A 21528-nucleotide genomic window follows, 5' to 3' on the forward strand; every position below is an offset into this window, starting at 1 on the left:
AAATATATCAATGTAAAAACCTTGACTGCTTAATCAAGTAAATAACAGAGCTGATGGGAGGTACCCAAGGTGGGGGTTGGCCTGGTGGGAAGAAACCCATTCCAGTCTTTCACTCATTACCTATGAAGGATTCCAGCTTTATGGATACAGCTCACTGCTGAAACAATCTGAAATAGGTACCATACCACCATCTGCAGAGAAAAAAAATAAATTATATTTGGATTGGAAACAAATTTTCTAAAATTCCATTTAAGTACACACGCACACTCAAACAAAACAAAGGAAGCTGCATCCAGAGGATGACTTGACATCTCTTGCTTATAGGTTGAGTAGGCAAGGAAAAGTGGTAGAGGTAAAAAGAAAAAGCAGGTCATCATAAAATATTTCCAATGTCATTATAAAATATGGTATTGTGAAGCAAATTTGTGGAAGGAAATCCAGGAAGAATGCAAACGTATAGAAAACTGGGCATACCAGTATGCAGTAATAGAACCGGGAAAGAAAGCCCATAGAGAATCATGATGTGGAGGTAAACCGTTTAGGAAGCAGCTATAGACAGCTTCCTTGTTAGAGGTTTCCTTTCTCATGAATATCAACCAGAGCCTGGAAGGAGTCTGAACAAAAGGAAAAAAACACTCTTCATTGTTGGAAGAGTTAATACAGAACTAGAATGCAACACATAATTCTAGCTTCCGACCATAGAAACATAAATTACCTCTTCCTCAAACAACTTGTCCTTCTGACGAAGGATTTTGTCATACAGGTTCCCTCCTGCAATTAAACAAGAGACAAGTTTGAATTGCTAAATAGAGATCAAAGCTTGGCTCCTGTATCTACTAAAGTTTTAACAGATAACACAAGGAAATGAAGGATTCTGCCTCCTCTCCAAAGGAAATCCCTTCTTCTCTCCTGGCTCTTCACATGGGTAAAAAACTCTTCGCATCTCTCAAGGACTATACCAGAAATAATCTTCAAAGATTCTCCTAATAGAAGAAGCTCAATACAAAAACAGGAAGTATGACATTTTTGAAAAGATGAGAGCAAAAACTATTCCTATAGTACCTCAATTAGTGAAATTACCTTGAACGTTTTCAATCAGATGATTTTTTAATAGAACTTTTAAAGGAATCTGCAATATTTTTATAACAACAACTCTCAGTGCGCATAGAAGAACATCTGGGTTACACTTATGATGCAATGTTTAGTATATACAGGTATATATAACTGACAACTTTTTCTTAACACTTAACATTGAAAAGGTTTCCTGAAATTTAGGGGACACTCTAGATTGTTTACAGTCATTACTCCCTTTACTAATTCAAAGTCTGAATTTGTTTCTCTTTCTTTTATCAAGTAACACAGACTGAAAACAATCATGGTTCATTTTATTTCTTACCTGCAACTGTAACTTACACTTTAGCTCAGCTAAGTTTCACAACTTCTTTTCCCCTGTAATTTAGTAACTCAGAATTTCAATAAATGTACCACTTGTTCTAGATCCTCCTAACCACAAAGGAAGTTAACTACTTGAGGTTTCTGCTACTTCAAAAATCTACTGTAATCTTGTACTTTTAGGGTTGATCAGAACCAGGGAGAATGATATACAAGAGTCTAAAGAAGAAAAGTTAAGAGTCTAGAAGCTTTCTCCTAGAGACTTAAGTGAAGAATATGCCGGAACCTCTCTAGCATGCAACTCAAGAAAGGACTCTGAAAGTGCTCTTAAGTAATAATATAACAGCTAATACTGTATGTATCAAACATTTGCTACATACCAAGTACTATGCCAGGGGCTTTACAGTCATTTAATACAATAACCCCAAGAGGCAGGTACTGTTATCAACAAACTCATATTAAAATGAGGAAGCTAAAATACAAAAAAGTTGATGTTCCTGTGCAAGGTTACAGAACTAAAAAGTCATGAAGCTTGAGATGTTGGTTCAGAGTCTATTTTTTTAACGGCTAGGCCATACTGCTATCTTACAAGTAAAATGGTCTAAAGAAATCAGAGACCAGATAGATAAGACCATGCTTTACTGTTTTGATTTTCATTCAGTTATGATCTTTGGACCACTTTTTAATAGGATTGCTTTGGCTGAAGTCAACATAAATCAATATTACCTATACGATTTCATTAAATTTTATATCAAGCCACCCATGTCTCTAATGCTTAACTCTTGTCATTTCATGAGGGAAAAAAGCCTTGAAAAATGAATGTAAAATCCAAGTGAACAAGTAATTTGAAGATGGAACTATAATCACAAGGGGAGTATGTAGGAGAAAATCCCTCCCTTTATTTTGTACATCACTTCAAAACTCTCCAGAGCCTGAACTATTTCTCTTAAACTTAATATATCCATTTAAAGTTTTTAATCACTGTATATGTCTTTTCTTTTTTTCTCTCCCTCAAGATAAGTATGAGCACGAGAAAGTCTTGCCAGAGGAAGTTGCACTGAATTCAGCCTTACCATTACAATACTCTAGCTCAATCAGCAGGGTGGTATTGTCCATGAAGTGATTGTAGTAGGCAATAATGTTGTCATGCTGCAGCAGTGCGAGAATAACAATCTCATTCAAGGCATCACGACGTTCCTTCTCAGACAGTCGGGTCAAATCAACTTCCTTCCACACAACCAATGAGTCATCCTACAACACAGCAATAGAGGTATCGTGCTTTCCTCTTGCCTGGCAGCGAATGAATCCATACTTGATCTGTAAACCTAGAAAGAAAACTTCCTAGATGGGCAGAGACTGACTGCTTTTATTTTTTCCCTTAAACAAAATTTGAACAGACTGTAAAGGTTCTGCATATAATTGAGCATCATATTTTACCACAGGATATTAAAATGCTATTATATTATTGCTACACTTAATTTGCATGATGTCAATTCCAGGTAAATATATGGGATAGAAGACCTCAAAGATTCTGTTAAAGGACATTATGACAGACTGTTAGTCATGATGAAAACTGAAGTAGGGCTTTTGGAGAAATAAAGAACTGAAGAGTGGTTCCCTATAGCCGACCACAGTTGCTTTAAAGTGAAAATGTTAAACTTGCTTCTAATTTTATAAAATTAGATTTCTCTAGTGATTTTCATTTACCCTTTCTGGATAAGAGTAAGTTATGCCAAAGGGCTTTAGGTTCACCTAACACATGCAACCTCATTTTGCAACACGTATCTCCTATCACTTTTATGCATCACGTCTTTCTCTATTCATGAAACCTTATCTGCAGTTTCCAATATCCACTCCCTTTTATAATATCTCTAATTCTTTACTGACACTGCTCCCTATCTCAGGAGCATCTTCACCTAAATAATTCTCCCTATTCTTTAGAATGGCTCTGCTAGATCCTTCGAACTTTTGGGGGAAGGTCCTGATGAACTTTCTGCTGTACGTCAATGCAATCATTCCCTTAATTTTCAGAGCTCATACAATGAAATATTTGTCCATTCTTTTTCATTTCTATACACATACAACTTAATGTTATTTGTTTACTAACAGAGCAAACCTGTCTTCTCATTGAAATACAATCTCCTCGAGGAAAAGGGCCACTTCTAATTAAACTTTTGTAAATCCACAAATCTAATAAATATTTGGTGATATAGATGATGTTATGCAGTTTGGGAGAAGTATAATCAAATTTAACTTAAAATAATCTCAGTAATCAAGTTCAACACGATAATAATGGAAAGGAATGGGCAAGGAGATATAAAACTCCATTCTAGTCCAAGATTTACTTCTAATTTAAGTGAGTAAATCACTTAAATATACAGTAGTTTTAATTTAACTATAAAATAGGAATACTAATGCTCATCTCCTCTTTCTCATGTGAGTACAAATAAGAAAACAGAATATAACAGTAAGTCTAACATCATACATTAATGTGGCATTAGGATAAAAAAGAACACTTAAAGATATTCTCTTGCAGCCACTTCTCTCCATCTTTCAGCCTTAAAACGATGCTAACATGGAACACACACCAAAACTCTAGACGAATCGCTAATGGATCAATCACCTTCAGTAACCCCAGCAAGCTCTCATTAAATGCTTAACTACTCTGAAGCTAAAATGTTAAGACTTTAGTAATCAAAATCAGTTCGGGGTTAGTTTTTGGAAGTAGAGTCACCGCTACAGGGTTTTAGCCCTGTATACATTCTGAACTTAGGGGTCAGTGATACATGAATCTCTTCACAGGATATATACATATGCAAATGTGTGTGTGTGTGTGGGGGGGGGTTATGTTTACTTTAGGTTCTCAAAGGAGTCCTTGTGATCTCAATTAAGAATTAATGGTTGAGAATATACCAAAAAAGTATTTCTCAAGCATGAACGCTGCTGGATAAACAATGATGAGAAAACCAACACACGACTATCTCCCTAATGATCTTCAAGAAAAATCTCCGAGTGTTCACATCTAAGCTTAAAGATAACGGCAAAGATAGCGGCATTGCCATTGACGTGGAAATTTTTAATCTATTCGGGTCCTCCCAACCATGACCTTGGAGCGCTATATAGCATGAGAGGAAGTAGGTTTTGGCAACACCTCACAATCGTATAGTTTGCAAAGTACCTTTGTCGAGTCTCAAAACAGCCTTGAAAAATAATTATTTTAAAGGTAGTTATTACTAACCCCATTCTATAGATGGGGAAACTAAGGCTAAGAAAAGGAACGATGACTTGCTCAGTTCCCTGGGTTAAATAAAGCGACCAGTTAGTAAAGGCAGTGATCTAACCAATTCCTAGTTCAGGTGACTTGGAAGAGTGGTGAGAGGACCCTGAGACATACACTCTGCAAGCGCCCAAACACTAATTGTGGACCAGGCGCAAAACGCGGGGGAAGCGGAGCCGGGAAGGAGGGGCTGGGGAGGCGGGAGCCAGAGACCGCTACCTCGGTGCGGCGGTACAGCGTGGCCTCCCCAAAGGCGCCGCGGCCCAGGACGCGGATGGGGATGTAGTGCAGCTCCTCCTGCTCCGCCGTGCCGCCGGCTCGCGGTCCCGGACCGGTGCTGGGCCCCGGGCCCGAGTCCCCGCCAGCCCCGGACTCGCTCCCAAAGTCTGAGTTGATGGAATCGCAGTGTCGCTCGTACTCGCCCAGCACCGACATGGCGGCGGCAGCGGGACCTGCCTGCGTGTCCCCGGTGGTGCTTGCCGTGCCGCGCCCCTCTCGTTTCAGACGCCGGCCCGCGGCTCCGTCAGCCCCGCAACCCCGCGAGGTTCCATGGTGGCTCTTTACCCCTGACCCGGAAGCAGTTCTGGGTGCTTCCGGCCCGGCGGGGTTTCCTCCGCCTAAGCTGGCCCACTTGCTTAGTCTCCGGGCTACGGCTTTCTCCGTCCGGAACCCGCGGGAAAAGTGAGGCCTCGCGCAGGGTGTGACGGGTGCGTGGTAGGGATTGCGTGGTACAGAAGGGCTCTGGCTGGGGCAAGGAGGTCACTTACGTGTTTGTAGACCACTTTCTCAATCCTCGGCCAAGTCCCCTGATAGCTTCGAGGTCCAGAGTTTGTCCAATCTTTTTAGTGTCAGGCCTATCTCAGGGGGCAGTGATTGGGCCAGCAGTCCCTTCCAACGTTGCATGGCCCTCTTTGTTTAGAGAGGTATTATAGTTGGAGGAAATATTTACCTCATGTCATCTCTGAGTCAGCGGGCCCAATGATTTCTCCCAGAACCACGCTTGGTCCCTCCCTCTTACAACTACAAACGTATTTTAAGTCGACTTTCCTGAGGCTTTTCCCCCCTAGACTTAACATTATCCTTCCGTGTTTCTTTCCAAAGCTTTGACCATCTGATCTCATGCAACATTCTCTGAGCGCTAGGTGCTACTGTATTCGGGGTAGGGAATCTGCCATAAGATGCTCCCTGCCCTCAAGTCAATAAAAGAATTGCAGTACAGTGAAAAACATGTTCTATCAGTTATGTGACTTTGGGCAACTTCACATCTCCAAGTTTGTTTTTTAATCAGTAAAGTTTTGGGAATATGACCAACATCAGGGTGATAACGGCAAACATTTATAGTGTTGTGTTCCTAGCATTGTGCTAAATGTTTTCTTTCCATGTATCATTCCATTTAATCCTATTATTCCCATTCTACAGAAAGTACTAAAATACAGAGAGGTTAAGTAACTTGCTCAATGTTACACAGTAAGGGGTGCTGGGATTCAAATCCAGCAATCTGGCTCCAGGACTTTTCCTAGAGCAGGATGTGCTGGGGCTAAGAGGTCATGTGGCTGGAGGCCAGGGTGCCTGTGGAGTAGCAGGAGAAGACAGGGCCTCAAATGTAGAGTTTTAAAGAGTTTGGCTTTTACTGTGGCTAATGGAAAATTATTGGAGATTTTTAAGCAGGGGAGTGTATCATTAGTGTGACTATGTCCTGATTTGCTGGGGAAATCTTAATTTACACCTTTTCTTCCCCTAGCATAATTAATAGAGCCTTCTTTTACTCACACGCCCACCTCAGACAATACACAATATGATCACCTTACTTAAGTACAGTTAGTTATATTTCACAAGGAACTCTGATGACAATGTGGAAGGCAAAGACTGGAGTCAAGGAAACCAGTCAAGAGGCAATTTATTTTCTAAGAAGAGATACTGAGGTACTTATTAGTGTCCAGATTTACAAAATCCATCCAAAGAACATTTAGACTTTATGGTCAGTTGGGGTATGGTGGGTGAGGTAAATCTGAGTCCAGAAGATACTTCCTGGTTTTTAACTAGGTGGGTAGTGATGACAGCAAATAGGAGGAAGAGAATTGGTAGAATGAGGTAAGGGGTGTGAGGGCTAATGAGTTCACATTCCTCTGACCTCTTTATAGTTCATCAACATTCCTTTAAAGTATGATATCCTATGCTACGATGATTGCAACTATGAAGAGATGTACCATTTGTCTGATGTGGGGGGAAAAAAAGTGTGATAACCTACACTCTGAATAACATTCCACATCAGATCTGAATAGGAGAGTACAAGGGGACTTTGTCTCCTTTGATTTAGATCCAACATGTCTATTTTATTAGTATACCAGCCTTCATGATGGTCTGCTTATACAGTTTTTGTACTTAACTAAATCTTTTCCACATCCAATCCAATGTAACGCAGCCCTCCCACCAGATCATATCACTCTTCACAATGCTGATCTATAAAATATTGATCTCGTTTATCATGTTTACTTTATTTGACTATCTCCATTCATTAGAATATAAGCTCTATGAGAGGATTTTGCGCTCTTGTTCACAGCTCTGTATAACCAGCGCCTCAAAAAATGCTCGATAGGCTTAAAAATGATTTGTTGAATGAGTATCAGGTAATTATCTTGTTTGTATACACTTTTTAAACCTAAATGCAAGACTGTTAAATTTTATTTTGTTGGTTTCATTCCAGAGTTCTATATTGTACGGATATTTTTGAATTTTCAATTCATTCATTCAACAAACTCTGAGTACCAACTTGTGCCAGGTGCTAGGTTACAAGGGAGAACAAAATAAACACGGCTCTTACTCTTTTGGAGCTTATAGTCCATATGACAGATGAGGCAATTATAAGGATAATTGCATGAAAGTTGTACTATTATTATATGCTATTATAAGGAAAGTACAAGTTTCTAGAAAAAGGCATTTAGGAGGAGCATCTTTCCCAGCCAAACTTTCTGGGTTAGTGAAAGCTTCCTGGAGGAATATCTAAAATACTGTCAATAATCGCTAAACAAAGTAGGAAGATAATTCCAGACAGAGGCCATTCCATTTCCTCCTGTTAATTAGATGGCACTTTAAAATAAGTATTGCTTATTTATTCAGGTCTACTCCAGAGTTTAGCTCAGCATATTAAACAACATTCAATAGTTTGAGTTAAAAGAATGGAAAAATCAATTACTTGAAATTAGAAGTATTGACTTTCATTCAGAGAAGCTGAACAGGTTTCATCCAAAGCTTATAAATTCATTTTTTTGGGCATCTTTGCAATGAGGAACTAGATAGTTTTCTGTAACTTGGGTTAGCATGATATTGTCAATTGTTCTAGTTATAATGCATAGATATAAGCTCATCAAGTTCCACCTTAGAGAACACAGAACAAACACTCATGCTCAGTTCTTTATACTGGATATAAATGAAACTAAATATCTGACCTTTGAATATTCACAGTAAGTCCAGAAATACTCAATATTCTAAAGGTATAACTGATTTGAAAATATCTTTACTCAAAAACAGGTATTTCATATTATATTTTAACAAGTGAATAGTTAGAATGCTATATAGTAGAAGTTCCCATTTGTGAATGGCAGATTCCCAGGGGCCATAGAGTTACTATAAAGAATCTACCAAAGTACCAAAGTCTATACCTTCACTGTCCAATATGGCAGCCACTAACTACATGCAGCTGTTGAACATTTGAATTATGGCTAGTCAATGCAGATGTGCTGTAGCTGTACAATGCACACTGGATTTAAAAAACTTTCTATGAAAAAAAAGTAAAATCTCATTAATTTTTATATTGACTACATGTAGAAATGCTATTTTGGATATATTACACAAACTATTATTAAAATTAACTTTACTTTTTTAATGTGGTACTACAAATTTAATATTATACATGGGGCTCATGTTATATGGGACACAACTGCAGCAGATTGAATAAATAATTTGTAAAACACGTACTACCATCTAACAAATATGATACTTTTGAGATTAAATTTATTTTTAAGTTGCTGAATTTATTCATTATTTATGTTCTCCAGAAGTAAAATATCAGTGATAAATAAGACATTGTTGAGATTAAAATATTTATACTTAAATGATGGGAACCGCTACTTTGCATAGATTCACTGACAAATTATCTGTTTTTCTGGAGAATGGAGGTAGAGGGTAAGTAAGAGGCCAGCCAGTGAATGCATGAAGCACTTCAGGTTGACTCTTGGAGAGAAGCTTTATGAAAAATGTTCAACTGCAAGTAAAAGGAAAGGAGAAAATGGCCTTTACTTGCTGGGGTAGAGTTTTGCATAGATGTGATGGGTCAAAAAAGCAAGTCCTAAGGGGTTCTAAAATTGGGAAAGGTATTTTAAGAATGGAGGGCAAGGGAGAAGACTGGTAGGAATAATTCCAGTATCAGTTTCCAAAAGAAAGAAGCTACAGAAGAATGCTGGGCTTATAGAATCCTATTTGGTCTTTCCGAAGATGTAAAATTATTACTTCCATATACATATATAACTTATTTATATATAAAACATAATAAACTTTTGCTAGCTCACAAAAACTTGATCTACCTGGAGTAAATTATGGACAATATTTTTTCTCTACTTCATCACATATAATATACCATACTTTAAAACTGAGGAATATGGAGGAATGACTGCAAATCCAAAGAGGTACTCAAGAGTAACAGAAAAATACACCTAAAATGGTTTCTGCTAGCCTTTATTTGAGAAAATTTACACAAAAAATCCCCATCCAACACTTAGAAGTGAATCCATATAAATCCCACATGCCTCTTTCCATTAAACAAACAGAAAACTTGCTTATGACGGGTTTATGACAATGGTATAACAAAGCTTACTTAAATTTCATCATTCTCATCTGTATTACACAGACATGTTGAATAATAGGCTCCAAAACCGGGGAAACCAGATAGCAGCCTTGTTTTTAAAGCTGATTTGCTTTTGCACTAGCCTTTTATCAAAGGCAAATAATTTTACTTTTCAGATAAAATCAAGGTGTAGTATCAATGAACTTTAAACCAAAAGCACAAATGTCCGAGTTGGTAGTTTTGGCATAAGTGAAAGGAAAGGCATGAAAGAATTTTAGTTTCACAAAGTCATATTTGGGAACAGAAACATCATCAAAATAAAATATTCTCCTCTTCTATCTTCTCTGACATTTTGTCAGAACAGAATGTTAAAACCAACTGAGTAGCTTTCATTCTTTTAAAAAAAGGGAAAGGCACCAGTCAGAAATATGAGAGTTATCTTGTTAGGTTAATAGTACAGAATTTCACCTTTAAACGTCTAAGGATGGATCTTAACCCACAAATTTGGTCATTTTCTTCCCTACTTGGATGTATCCTCCATTGTTTAGTATATGTAATACCCCAGATAAACTTTCTTAACATCTGCTTCCCTTATGCAAGGATTCAGCTATCCTTATCAATTCTTAACAGCAGATGGCAATGTTGCACAAATTAATAAAAGAACTACTTTTATGCCACACCAGAGACATTCATTCATATAGGGAGTCAAAAGAAGAGAAGGCTTTTGGGTTTACAGTAGCTGTAACATTAACAAAACAGCCTGAGATTTTGACAACGTAACCTACTCCCTCTTTCACCTTTGTATTTCATCCAGGTCATCACAGCAGTGTTCTCTGTTAATTTCAAAATGCTGCTTCTTAACTGCAAGCTACATGGCCCTAAATCCTATTATTCTTGCCACTGCAATTAGACAAGCCCTGTAACACTCAGCAAGGTTAAGAAAGAGATTACAGAAAGAACAAACTCCTACTCCTTTTCTGGGAGAAGTGGGGAAAATTTCAAGTGATAGTATTTTTCTTAACTGTTTACACAGTCAATTGTATCCACATATCTCTTATTCACCTTAGTATTTAGGCAGGCACCTCATATTCTCACAGCGGTTCTTGGCTTTGCTTTCACAACATGTATTCTCAAGTATCTATCTATTCATGATCCTAGATGTGTTATTTTTTTATACCTTATATTGTCTTAGGGGAACACATAAGGACAAGAATTAAGTCAGTGACTGTGTAAGAACACTTGGCAAATTTTACTAATTTTTTCTTGGTAGAAGTTATGTTAAAAATTCAAACAACCACATATCTGACAAAGAACTTGTATCTAGGATATATAAGAAACTCAAAACTCATTAGTAAAAAGAATAATCTAATTAGCAAATGGGCAAAGCACAAGAACAGATTACAATGAGGAAGATACTGATGGCAAATAAGCATAGGATAAGATGTTCAACATCATTAGCTATTATGAAAAAGCAAAAATAAAACCACAATGAGGTATCATTAAACACATCTATCAGAATGACTAAAATAAAAAATAATAACAGTAAATACCTGTGTGGATGTGGAGAAACCTGACTGGTCATACATCGCTGGTGGGAACATAAAATGACACACTCACTCTGGAAAAAGAGTAGGACGATTTCTTACAAAAATAAATGTGCTTACCATACAACCTGGCAATTGCCCTCTTGGGCATTTATCCCAGAGAAATGAAATTTATGTTCACATAAAAACCTGTACATGAATGTTAACAGCAGCTTTATTGGTAACAGCCAAAAACTCATAACAACCCCGATGTCCTTCACTGGGTGAATGGTTAAACAAAGCGTGGTACATCCATACCATGAAACGCTACTGAGCAAAAAAAGGAACAAAGTACTAATACATGCAACAACCTACATGGATTGTTCAAGGGAATTATGCTGAGTGAAAAAAAGTCAATCCCAAAAGATTACATACTGTATGATTCCATTTATATAACATTCTTGAAATGACAAAATTAGAGAGATGAAAAACAGATTTGTGGTTGCCAGAGGTTGGGCTTGAGGGTAAGGAAGGGAGGTGGCTGTGGCTATGAAAGGATAGCAATAAGGACCCCTGTGATGAAACTGTTCTGCAACTTGCGGTGGTCACACAAATCTACACATGTAATAAAACTGCATAGAACTAAATACACATAAATACACGGAAAAAAAAATTCAAGCAGTTGAGCACAAATATTTTAATTCTCTAAAACGAAATATTCTTTAAGAGTTACCTATAATTCAAAGCGCATTTCTATGAGGTGTCACTTCCCTTTTAAGAGACAGAAAATTATGAAAAGATATTACCAGAAGCTACCTAAACATTTTAACTAGGGTTAAGATAAAGTTAAGGGTGTTTTCACATGGAAATCCGAAGTGGACAATCAGAATGAAACAAGTTCCACATGGTCATACAAATCTTGGTAAAGGAACTAAAGTGGAAGCCCAAACTGGTGAGCAAGTAGAAGGAAAGAAAATATGTTTCAAACAGATCACATGAGGAAACCCAGTACAAATGCTGGCTTTGGCATTATCTAGGTAACCCCTATTTTTTGTCATAGGTGACTTTAATAATAGTCCTCTTGTTGCAAAACCAGTCCAAATGCTATCAAGTTAAAAAGAAGTTCCTCAATGACTTGTTGGGTATAGGTGGTAACCTATGTCCTCCCACAACAAGAGATCAGTTCTGGAAAGAAAATTCCAATGTGCCTTGATGGTGCTGTTGGTAGGATGCCTGAGGCCAGGCATGTCCCACTGATGTTCTGCTGGCTGAGATACAGGGTGGGAGGAGAGTGGGCCTTATTATTCAATCAACTTCTTGGCCTTGAAGAAGCGACGCAGGTAGAAGACCTGCCAAGTGGCTAGTCCAATGAGGCAGAACATCGAGAAGATGCTGAAGTAGAGGACCCGAGTATTTGTTGACTCTAAAAAAACAAAAGTGTTGTAAATGTAATAAAGTGAGGCTCAGCAGGCAAAATAATAGCCAGGGGGAAAAGGCAATTAACTTCACTGTCTCCAGGCCTAAAAGTAGGATTTCAGATAGCTTTTTCTTAAAATTCCATGTTAAAAGTTATAAAGATTTGCACTATCAAGTTGATACACGATAAGCTGAGAATATAGTCAACAGCATATCACAGAAATTTCTATTCCCGTGAAAACTCTAACAGGGCTCATTGACCTGTAGCAACAACACTGAAGTAAGCAATTATCTTCCCATATACCTTTGGCAAAACTGAGAAAAGGGTACACCAGAATTAGAAGTTTGGAGATCTGAATCCTTTATGCTTCACTTATTGAGAAACCAAAGCTGCCTTCCCCTCACCATTGGTATCACGCATCTCCTCCTCCCGCTTCTTCATATAGGCAAAATCATTAACGATAGATTCGGAAAGGTCTTCTAGGCGTCGTAGCTCCACTTCCAAAGGTTTCAGCTTCTCGACCTTTGCGATCTGGAAAAGAAAGAAATTATGAACCCACTCCCTGAAAAAAATTGCTCCGGTCAAGAACACAAGGCAACAGAGGTGTCTTTTAAAAAGTTACACCAAACCTAAAATCTCTTGTCATCATTCTAACATATTCTAAGGTCTGGGCTTCCGGTCCCCTCCCTACTATTGTTTACATGTTTCCACCTCAGACTTTTTTAGACTTTAATTTTGATTAAAATCTCCTTAGGACTACTATAATATGGAAGACTGTAAAGTAAGATATATTATTTTCCCAAGATTTCTGACTTTAATAAAGTACTTTACCCTTCCACTCAAGTCTAAGAAACAAACAATATTATTAGCATAATAAGTCAAATATGGTATCAGAAGAAAAATCGCCAAATTCCCAATAGTGAATGCATAGGAATAAGAGAATAGGTATAACTCTAGCATTAAGATAATAACTCAAGCTACAAAATTAGAGAATTCTGGTTTGCTCATTAAAATCCCACAACAGGTTTAGGTTTAGAGCTCCACAGCCCAGATGAATCCTAGGTCTGCTAAAAAAATCGCACTGCATTTTTTGTTTAGAATGACACTGCCAGTTATTAAAAAAGAAAAATCTCCAGGAACTTCACGGTATGCTAAGGAAGGAAGGATGTGAGAAAGAAATGAACTGTCTTCCTATCTCAACCTAGACATCAGTGAAACCCCCAAGATATGACAAGAGCAAGGATTTCATTATTCTAATTGTTTTTCTTATTAATCTAAAATTATTATTTGCTCTAAAATGGGGATATATTGCCAGAGCAGTCCAGATCTTAAAACTTATATAATAGTTGCTCTTAAAATTTTCCATACAGAGAATTTTTCAAAAATCATTTTTCTACATCTGTTTCTTTACCTCCTCTTTACCATAATCTACAGAACTCCCTACTTTTTCTTCTCTCCTATCCAATTCCCTTCCTTGTTCTTTTTCTCTGTTAAATGTTAACAACAGTTAACATGAAATGACTGGGAAGAGTTAAAGGGTATTCTTAAGTTCTCTTTGCTTATCTGTATTCTTCATTAAACGTGAAGAATAAGACAAGTTATTTAAAATAAAACTAGAAACTGCTGCTGTTAAGATAGGGATATAAAAATTGAGTTGATACTTAAGGTATATAAATGTGGTGATAGATTTGTAATGATCTACCTAAGATTTCTTTCACTGGATATACATTTTCTTACATTTGTAAAATGTTGGCTAGAGTTAATCATGTGACTGAGAGCTGCAGAACAGAAGAGAGCTAACTGGTATAAGATTTAACCAATGATTAAGTTAATGCATTAAGCTAACTCTCCTAGCTGAATGCCCAAATGCTAGGTTTTGCCATCAACATAGACCATGTATCATATATGTCACATAGAGCTACAGAGCAAAGAAATTCCCCAGGAAAAAGATACCAATACAAGAGCTATATAAGCTGAATCTTAGCCTGTTTAACATTTTCCCTCCTGGTCTATACTTCTACCTCCAAGCTTCCTGAATGAGAGAGTTTTAAAAGCAATGCTATAGTACTTCTCTAGAAATGAATGATTTAAAGTTCCTTAAATAGAAACTTGCAAAAGGAACTGGAAGTGAAACGATGGCTGTGCCTCTGCCAGCTGAAAATAATTTTTAAAATTACTTTGAAGACTACTTCTAACCCCCTCCCCTACCTTTTTTTGGGGTTGTTAAATGACGCCTAAAACCTAAAAATGGATGAATTAAAATAAATTTGGTAATAAAGTGGCTGTTGTAGATTTTATTGTAGCCCAAAATACTTGTTCCCAATGCTTTTCCTTTCTGGTGTTTCATTTATTTTTCAATTGTACGAGCAACACGTAAGTATGTTCTCCTGCTAAAGAATTTAAACTATACAGAAGCAAAGAGAACAAACACAAGCCCACCTTCATAGCTCAATTTCCGTATCAACACATTCCTTCTCAGAGGTGACCATGGTTATGAACTTGGTGTTTATCTTTCTAGACCTTGTTAGATGATACATACTATTTATGCCTTTGTTTGTATATAAATGCACACAGGAAAATCATTTATGAATGGGATCATAATGTATATATACTGTTCTTATGGCTTGCTTTTTTTTAATCATTTAATAAGATCTTTCCAAAAACTTCAGTGCTTGCAGATTCACCTCATTCTTAACTGCTGTACAGTATTCCACATTGTCTACTTAATCATTCAATTCCCTAACCCTTTTCCTAGTAAAGGTAGTACGGAAGATTCTATTCATAACCAAACAGCTCAATTGCTATTGTTTAACTCGATTTTATTACCTCAATGAAATCCCTACTTAATACTGTCCTTAATTCAGTAAATTATTTTCAGACTTCTGAGTGGGATGAAGGTCTCTTTTCCTAAAAAAACACCTCTACCTAATAACTACTCTTACTCTTGACATTAACTTAAGACCTAGGAAACTTAAAGAATTGCCAAGAGACTAAAACAATATTAAAAACCAACTTGTTATTTCAACCACCTAACATGAATACCCAACGGTAAAAAAACGATAATGGATAAATTTCTACATTTAATCTAAACCTAAAAATCAAAACAAATGTAAAAAGATTTTTTTGTTGTTGTTTTCTTAACATTTAAGATCCTAATAATAATGCTTTTTTGAATGTTTATTATGTGCATGGTACCAAGATAAATTATGTTCTCTGCTCCTAATAAGCTCACAGTCTGGTGGAGAGGCTCACATAAAAAGCTATAACCATAATATAAGTCATTATGTATTAACTTCTACAACAAAGGCACACATTAAGAGTGGAATGGAAAGAAAGTAGCATGAGATTAATTATAGTTGAAAGGATAAAGTCTAACAGGAAGTGGGTGAGTTGGGTCTCACAAGTTGTGCAGGACTTTGAAAAAGACAAGAGAGAAAGACATTCGAGGCTGAGAGGAACATGCAAATCAAAACACGGAGGAAGGAAAGTGCAGGTTGTGTTTAGGAGATCGTGAGTAATCTAGTCATAAGTAGGCTGATGCACGTGTGTGCATGCCAACACACACAAGTGCTTGGGAGAGGGTGGTGGATAATAGCAAATATATGGCTCAAGAGTTAGGCTGGAGCTAAATTGGGCAAGAGGATGAAGGTAGTATAATGAATTAGACCTCTTAGTATATACTCAGAATGTGATATGTATTTTATATCGTGCAATATCATTTAACCCTCATAACTCTATATAAGATAAATATTATTATCCTTACATTTTCAGATGAAAAAATTAAGGCTCAGATTATTAAATAACTTTCCCAAGGCCTCAGAGCTTGGGAGCCGGGATTGGAATCCAAGTCTGAGTTTACATTTTATTCTGTAGGTACTAAAAATTTGATGAAGAAAACCAGATAACCACACTAAGTTTTTTCTGGATCAAAGATAAATATTAGGCCATAAAGATCCAGGTAAGTGGTCCAGTTTATTAGTCAAACTTCCTAGGTTTCATATTGTTGTTATTCAAATTTTTACAGACTATGAAAATAAAATTTAAAAAAAAAATTATCATAAGTATTCTCAGGAAAACCTTCTTCACTTACCCAGGACTAAGTATTCAATGAGTATCATCAAGACTTTATATCATAGTCAGCACAATAAACTAACAAGAAAACCTCTATCAATATCTCAACTGTTGTGTTCTTCTGAACATCCGATTTAATGTTCAAAGTGTCCGTAAGAATGTGAAATTATACATGTTTCATGAAGGCCATTTATTCATCTAGTCTACTTCTCTCTTCCAAAGCTGCAATGATGATGTGTTCTTGCCAAAAGCTTGATAAAAGCAAAGCCTGTTCGACAGTGTGGACCATAGGTTCTCCACTAGAGGGCAGCATTCCCCTAGTAGGCTGCATTTAACTGTTAAATTATCAAATATTAGACCTATGAGTGCTTCATTTTACAAACAAGGAAACTGAAGATTCCACAAAGCTACTCAGTCCTCTGAGTGGAAGGCCAAGACTTGCAGAACCATGGTCTCTTGACTCCCCACCCAGAGTCATCAAAGCATTTATTCAGCATCAAAACTGCAAAGCTCTGCTATAAAATGCAAGCAAAACCAAATCTATGACTTCCAAATGCACATACACTCAGTGTATCCAAACCCTACTTTTCAAGCCTTAACCATGGAGCTTCCTTTTAGCACTCCTGTCCGCACTGATTTCCTCTTCCCTAAAGCCCTACAGAACTTAGACTGAGACACACATTTAACATTCAATCATACAATGTCATATTCACATTGTTTTGATTTTTATCCTTTTCCCCTACGTAAGTTTGGCCTTCAACTCAATGAAATTAACACGATGTATACTTTGTATAGTCTCACATACCTAACACATGGCAAACACTTGAAACTGACTTGTTATGTCCATTCTATGCATTCTTCAAAGAAGCCAATTTTCTTACAGCAGATAATAAGTGCTGCTGATTCCCTGAAGCAAGCATTTTCTGCACGCTAAGAGCACTCTGCATCTGTTTTCACTCTGCATTCATTTTCAGGAGGCCCACTGCCTAGGAGATAGTTTTACCATGATATCTATCACTCTCATATGTAATGGCAGGTCTGTTTGGAAAAGCTAAAAGTTATAAAGCCTTCCCTTGAATATCTACAACACCTCTAAAATAACTGTAAAATTACTCTTCTTAAACTGTATCTGAATTTTCCAGTCCTCTAATAATGATTTAAATCTAAAGAGTTCAGTGATATGTAATTATACCAAGGAAAGGTGTTAACTCTGAAAAACACACATGTGAAACCAGCTTCTAGAGAATCACTAGTTTCTTTCCCTTGATAGAGCACCGAGACTCAAGAGAGAAGCTTCTTGTGGGTAAGCTGAAGTCAGTCAAATTGCTTATCTCTACGCCCCGCAACACAGCCCCTGAAAATTTGAAAAGCACAGCAATAAAAGTGGAAACCATCTAGCCTAATGCAATCAAGATAAAGAAGACGGAACTACACAGGACAAGTCTACTTGCACGTGGCATATGTGAACCACAAGCCTCTTCACGGAAGCGCAAAAGGTCCCTATTATGACAAAATAAGTCCAGATAACATTGCCAATCTTAAGGCTAAATGGAATTTAGTAGATCCTATTTACTCTGTCATAGCCATATGGCAGTTTCCAGAAAGGGTAGGAGAAGGGAGCTAAAATCTACTGAACTGACCAACTATGTGTCAGGTACCTTATTCATGTTATCTCATTTAACTTATGTCGAGAAAGGAATTTTGGATCTAGTACATGGAACCAGCCCCTTGGTAATCATACTCTTATCTGGAGATTGTTGCGCACATTAAAAAAAAAAAAAGAAAAAGAACCAGTTCCTTCTTCCTAAGGGCATCCAGAGAAACAGACCTTTTAGGAATCCTTCGGCATTGGCAATGATGACAGCAACTGTGATTTTGGTGTATCTGTTGATAGCAAATGACTGACAAAGAACCCCTAAGCAAAGCAGGATTTTAGTTCTGGTGAAAATGCTGACATCTATAGCAGGAAAGGGCATACACAGCCCAAGAGTTAGAGCATATATCTGACAGCTCTTTCTTTGTGGGACAGTAACTGCCTTCATTCTCACAACTGCACAATTAAGACAGCAAGTCCTTGCCAAGAGTTGCTATAGTTTACAGATGACAAATTAAAATATAATGGCTCAACTGACAAACTGAATCTGCAAAGATACCCCTCTACCCCGACCCCATGAGCAAAGGATAGAGGTGAGAGGTCCTTAAGATACAAGAGGGAATAATAAAGTGCTTTATTTCTGAGGACATAAGCATTCTTTCTCTTTTAAGAATTCAAACAAGATTCTATGCTTCTTTACAATTCAGCAATCATCTTGTCTTCCAAATATCATCTTACTTTTGTATTGTTTACATAGCGATTCCACATGCATTAACTAATTAAATCCTCTATAACAATTTAGTAGGTAGTGTGATACTCTGCCCAGCTATTAAGACATTGATTACTACTGAATTTTACAAGGCCACATGGGATTTCAGAATTATAAAGTTCACAAACGTGAGGGAGAAATATACTGAATGTGAAGAAAATTAGAGAAATGTGCCACCTTCCTGAACAAAATACTGCTGCCAAAGGACCCAAATCCTCTGGAGACAAATGCTTTCCATTATCTCAAGGGCCTGAAATTAAATGCCTCAAAGCCTCTGCTGGTAATTAACCAGGGAACAACTGGTTCCATTATCCATTTTCCTGTCACAGGCATTAGTCCAGGGACAACTAACAGCTATATCTAAGCTAGGTTCAAGGAAGCTTTGCTGTAGATTGAGAAAAGGACTGGTCTTTGGCCGTGTCATAACCACTTCTCTGTCTCAATTTGGTCTGCTTCTTGGGGGCGGGGGGTAGGGGGTGGAGAGCGGCAGGAGTGAAGGTAGGTTGCCAAAGAAAGTAGTAGGAGGAGTTTCTTAGTTAAGAAACAGAATCTAGAGCTGTGTTGTAACCGTGTGCGTAAAGAAAGGCTTAGGACGTGCCAGACTTCCAAAGCAGGAAACAGCGCAAAGGAAGCGCTGTGGTTTGCTTTCTGCTAGGGATTCCCCGCTAGCAAAAGGTCAGGAAAGATAATGGCCCTTTCCCAGTGTCAACAAAGTCCAAGGATGAGGAAAATTCCAGGAGGTACAGGAGTTCTAAAATGCCATATAACAGTGATGCCCACATCGTTCTATATGTAAACTCATAATAATACAAAAAAATCTGTTCTAGAGAACAAGCTATGTCTAATGTCTAATCCGGTGGCCTTTTATTTAATATGTACCATCTAATGATAGCTATCACATTAGGGTAAAAAAATTATAAAAAAGTAAAATTGCACATAATAGGAATTCGATGAATGTTTACTTAGAGAATGATATGAGGTCGAGGATACAGCAGCCGTAATCAAAACCTGAAAATTATTTTACCTATTCTTCTTCCTCCTCATAACTACATTTTTCTTAGTGCTTTATACCTAACAACAGCACTTTAAGAAGTTATCTTATTTAAATATAATTAAGACTCTTCTAAATCATGAAATTTTAAAAGGATTTTTTTACTTTACCTTAATTTAAGTTCATCAAATAAAGAGGTTCTCACTACTTTCTTTCTTTTAATTAAACTACCCTGGAGACAGGAACTATCTTCCATTCACTACTGCATCACTTGCTCCTGTTTACTGCCTACAAATTACTTAATCTAGTTTTGTTCAACTGAACACTTGCACTAGGAAAAAGAGGAAAGGCCTGAAGAGCTACAATTGTACTACTACTTCCTGTCACAGAATTAGCCAGTCACTTCCAGTCTTCTTCCATTTTAAAGGATATTCCCTTTCAAGTCCTGACCAAAGACAGAGCAACTTCTGTTCCAAGGGTTCTAGAAAATTCTCTTAAATCACTTAAAACAACTTTCCCTGTTTTTTAGTTTATATTCTTCAAAAGCCAATTACATTTCCTCTCCTTCATGCCGTCGGGTACTGTTTTAAAGACTCTTATCGGACTGTAAAGATCAATCCTCCAGTCTTAAATAGTTCTTGTGGTTTTTCAAAGGTGCTCTTGATTTGAAGAACCATTCTGTGCTGCCCTTAGAGTCTCTCATAATAGGTATGAAAAAGGCTCAGTCCCCCTTCCACTTATTCTATGTACTTTTACTTCCCTACTACCCAAATAAATGTCAGTTTTTATTCATTATAACACTTCCTATCGGCAAACATTTCTATTCATTATCATTATCGAGTCTCTTGCATTTGTTTCTTCCCTCTTGCTCTCTTCCTTAAAAGTGTGAAATTATTTCAACTAAAAGCTATTTTTGACTATTGTGTTTCTCAAAGGCAGCACAGTTCAAGTCTAAGCAGCACTGAATCCATGCTCTACATACATACATAGCCGTCAGTCTGGGAATAAAAGGTTTAAGAATTAAAAACGAATCACTTTTCTTAACTTTGTCATATATAAATGAATTCCAGCTTTTAAAAATTATAAATATATATCTGTTTTCTGTCTCAAGAGTGCTAATGGTATATGCTTGAGTGTTTTATCATACCAACACTTTTATGGGACAGTTGGCTTGGTCATTTGGCTAAGAGCACAGCCAAAATTATTGTTCAAGGCTGTTAATACAACATTTTGTATCAATAAAATTGTAGCTGGTTGTCACATGACTGCTGAGAAAACCAGAGCCTTCTGGGCATAACACAGCCCATTGGCCTGATTAGGTCACAGAAACCTCACAGCACAGCTGCTACTGCCTCCTCAGGCTGTTACGGCTGGACTTACCTCTTCGTAATTTTTTGCCTCTACTCCATGCTTCATGTCTAGAATCACGAGTTGGTCAGGTATCCGCCCTGTTCCTGAGAAAGAAATCAAAGGATTCATTGTGAGGAATATTTAAAATTCTGGGAAATCACCCACCCATCCTCCTTCTCCATAACAACAACCCCCCACCCCCATAAAAGGAAAAAGCTGTAACTCCTCCCCCTACTCAGCTGCAGAAAATTCCTGGCTCTGGCTAAAATCACAAGCATTCCAGACAAAGCCTCTGTCTGTGTGG

General features: G+C 37.3%; 2 protein-coding genes across 2 annotated transcripts in view; both read right to left on the reverse strand.

The window, feature by feature from the left end:
- The window catches only part of NEK9 (NIMA related kinase 9), a 33397-nt gene extending 28141 nt beyond the window's left edge, over nucleotides 1–5256 (reverse strand). Inside the window, exons 1-4 of the mRNA XM_006925456.3 lie at nucleotides 4889–5256; nucleotides 2466–2643; nucleotides 716–771; nucleotides 121–191 (exon numbers count right to left, since the gene is read on the reverse strand). Of these exons, the coding sequence (XP_006925518.1) occupies nucleotides 121–191; nucleotides 716–771; nucleotides 2466–2643; nucleotides 4889–5104 (521 nt within the window). The 5' untranslated portion in view covers nucleotides 5105–5256. The remainder of the gene's footprint in view (nucleotides 1–120; nucleotides 192–715; nucleotides 772–2465; nucleotides 2644–4888) is intronic.
- A 4128-nt stretch (nucleotides 5257–9384) lies between these two features.
- The window catches only part of TMED10 (transmembrane p24 trafficking protein 10), a 32433-nt gene continuing 20289 nt past the window's right edge, over nucleotides 9385–21528 (reverse strand). The window contains exons 3-5 of the mRNA XM_006925457.3: nucleotides 21255–21328; nucleotides 12854–12980; nucleotides 9385–12455 (exon numbers count right to left, since the gene is read on the reverse strand). Coding sequence (XP_006925519.1) covers nucleotides 12334–12455; nucleotides 12854–12980; nucleotides 21255–21328 — 323 coding nt within the window. The 3' untranslated portion in view covers nucleotides 9385–12333. The remainder of the gene's footprint in view (nucleotides 12456–12853; nucleotides 12981–21254; nucleotides 21329–21528) is intronic.

Source organism: Pteropus alecto, unplaced genomic scaffold (genome assembly GCF_000325575.1).
Source record: "Pteropus alecto unplaced genomic scaffold, ASM32557v1 scaffold8, whole genome shotgun sequence".
NCBI classification, from domain to species: Eukaryota; Metazoa; Chordata; class Mammalia; order Chiroptera; family Pteropodidae; genus Pteropus; species Pteropus alecto.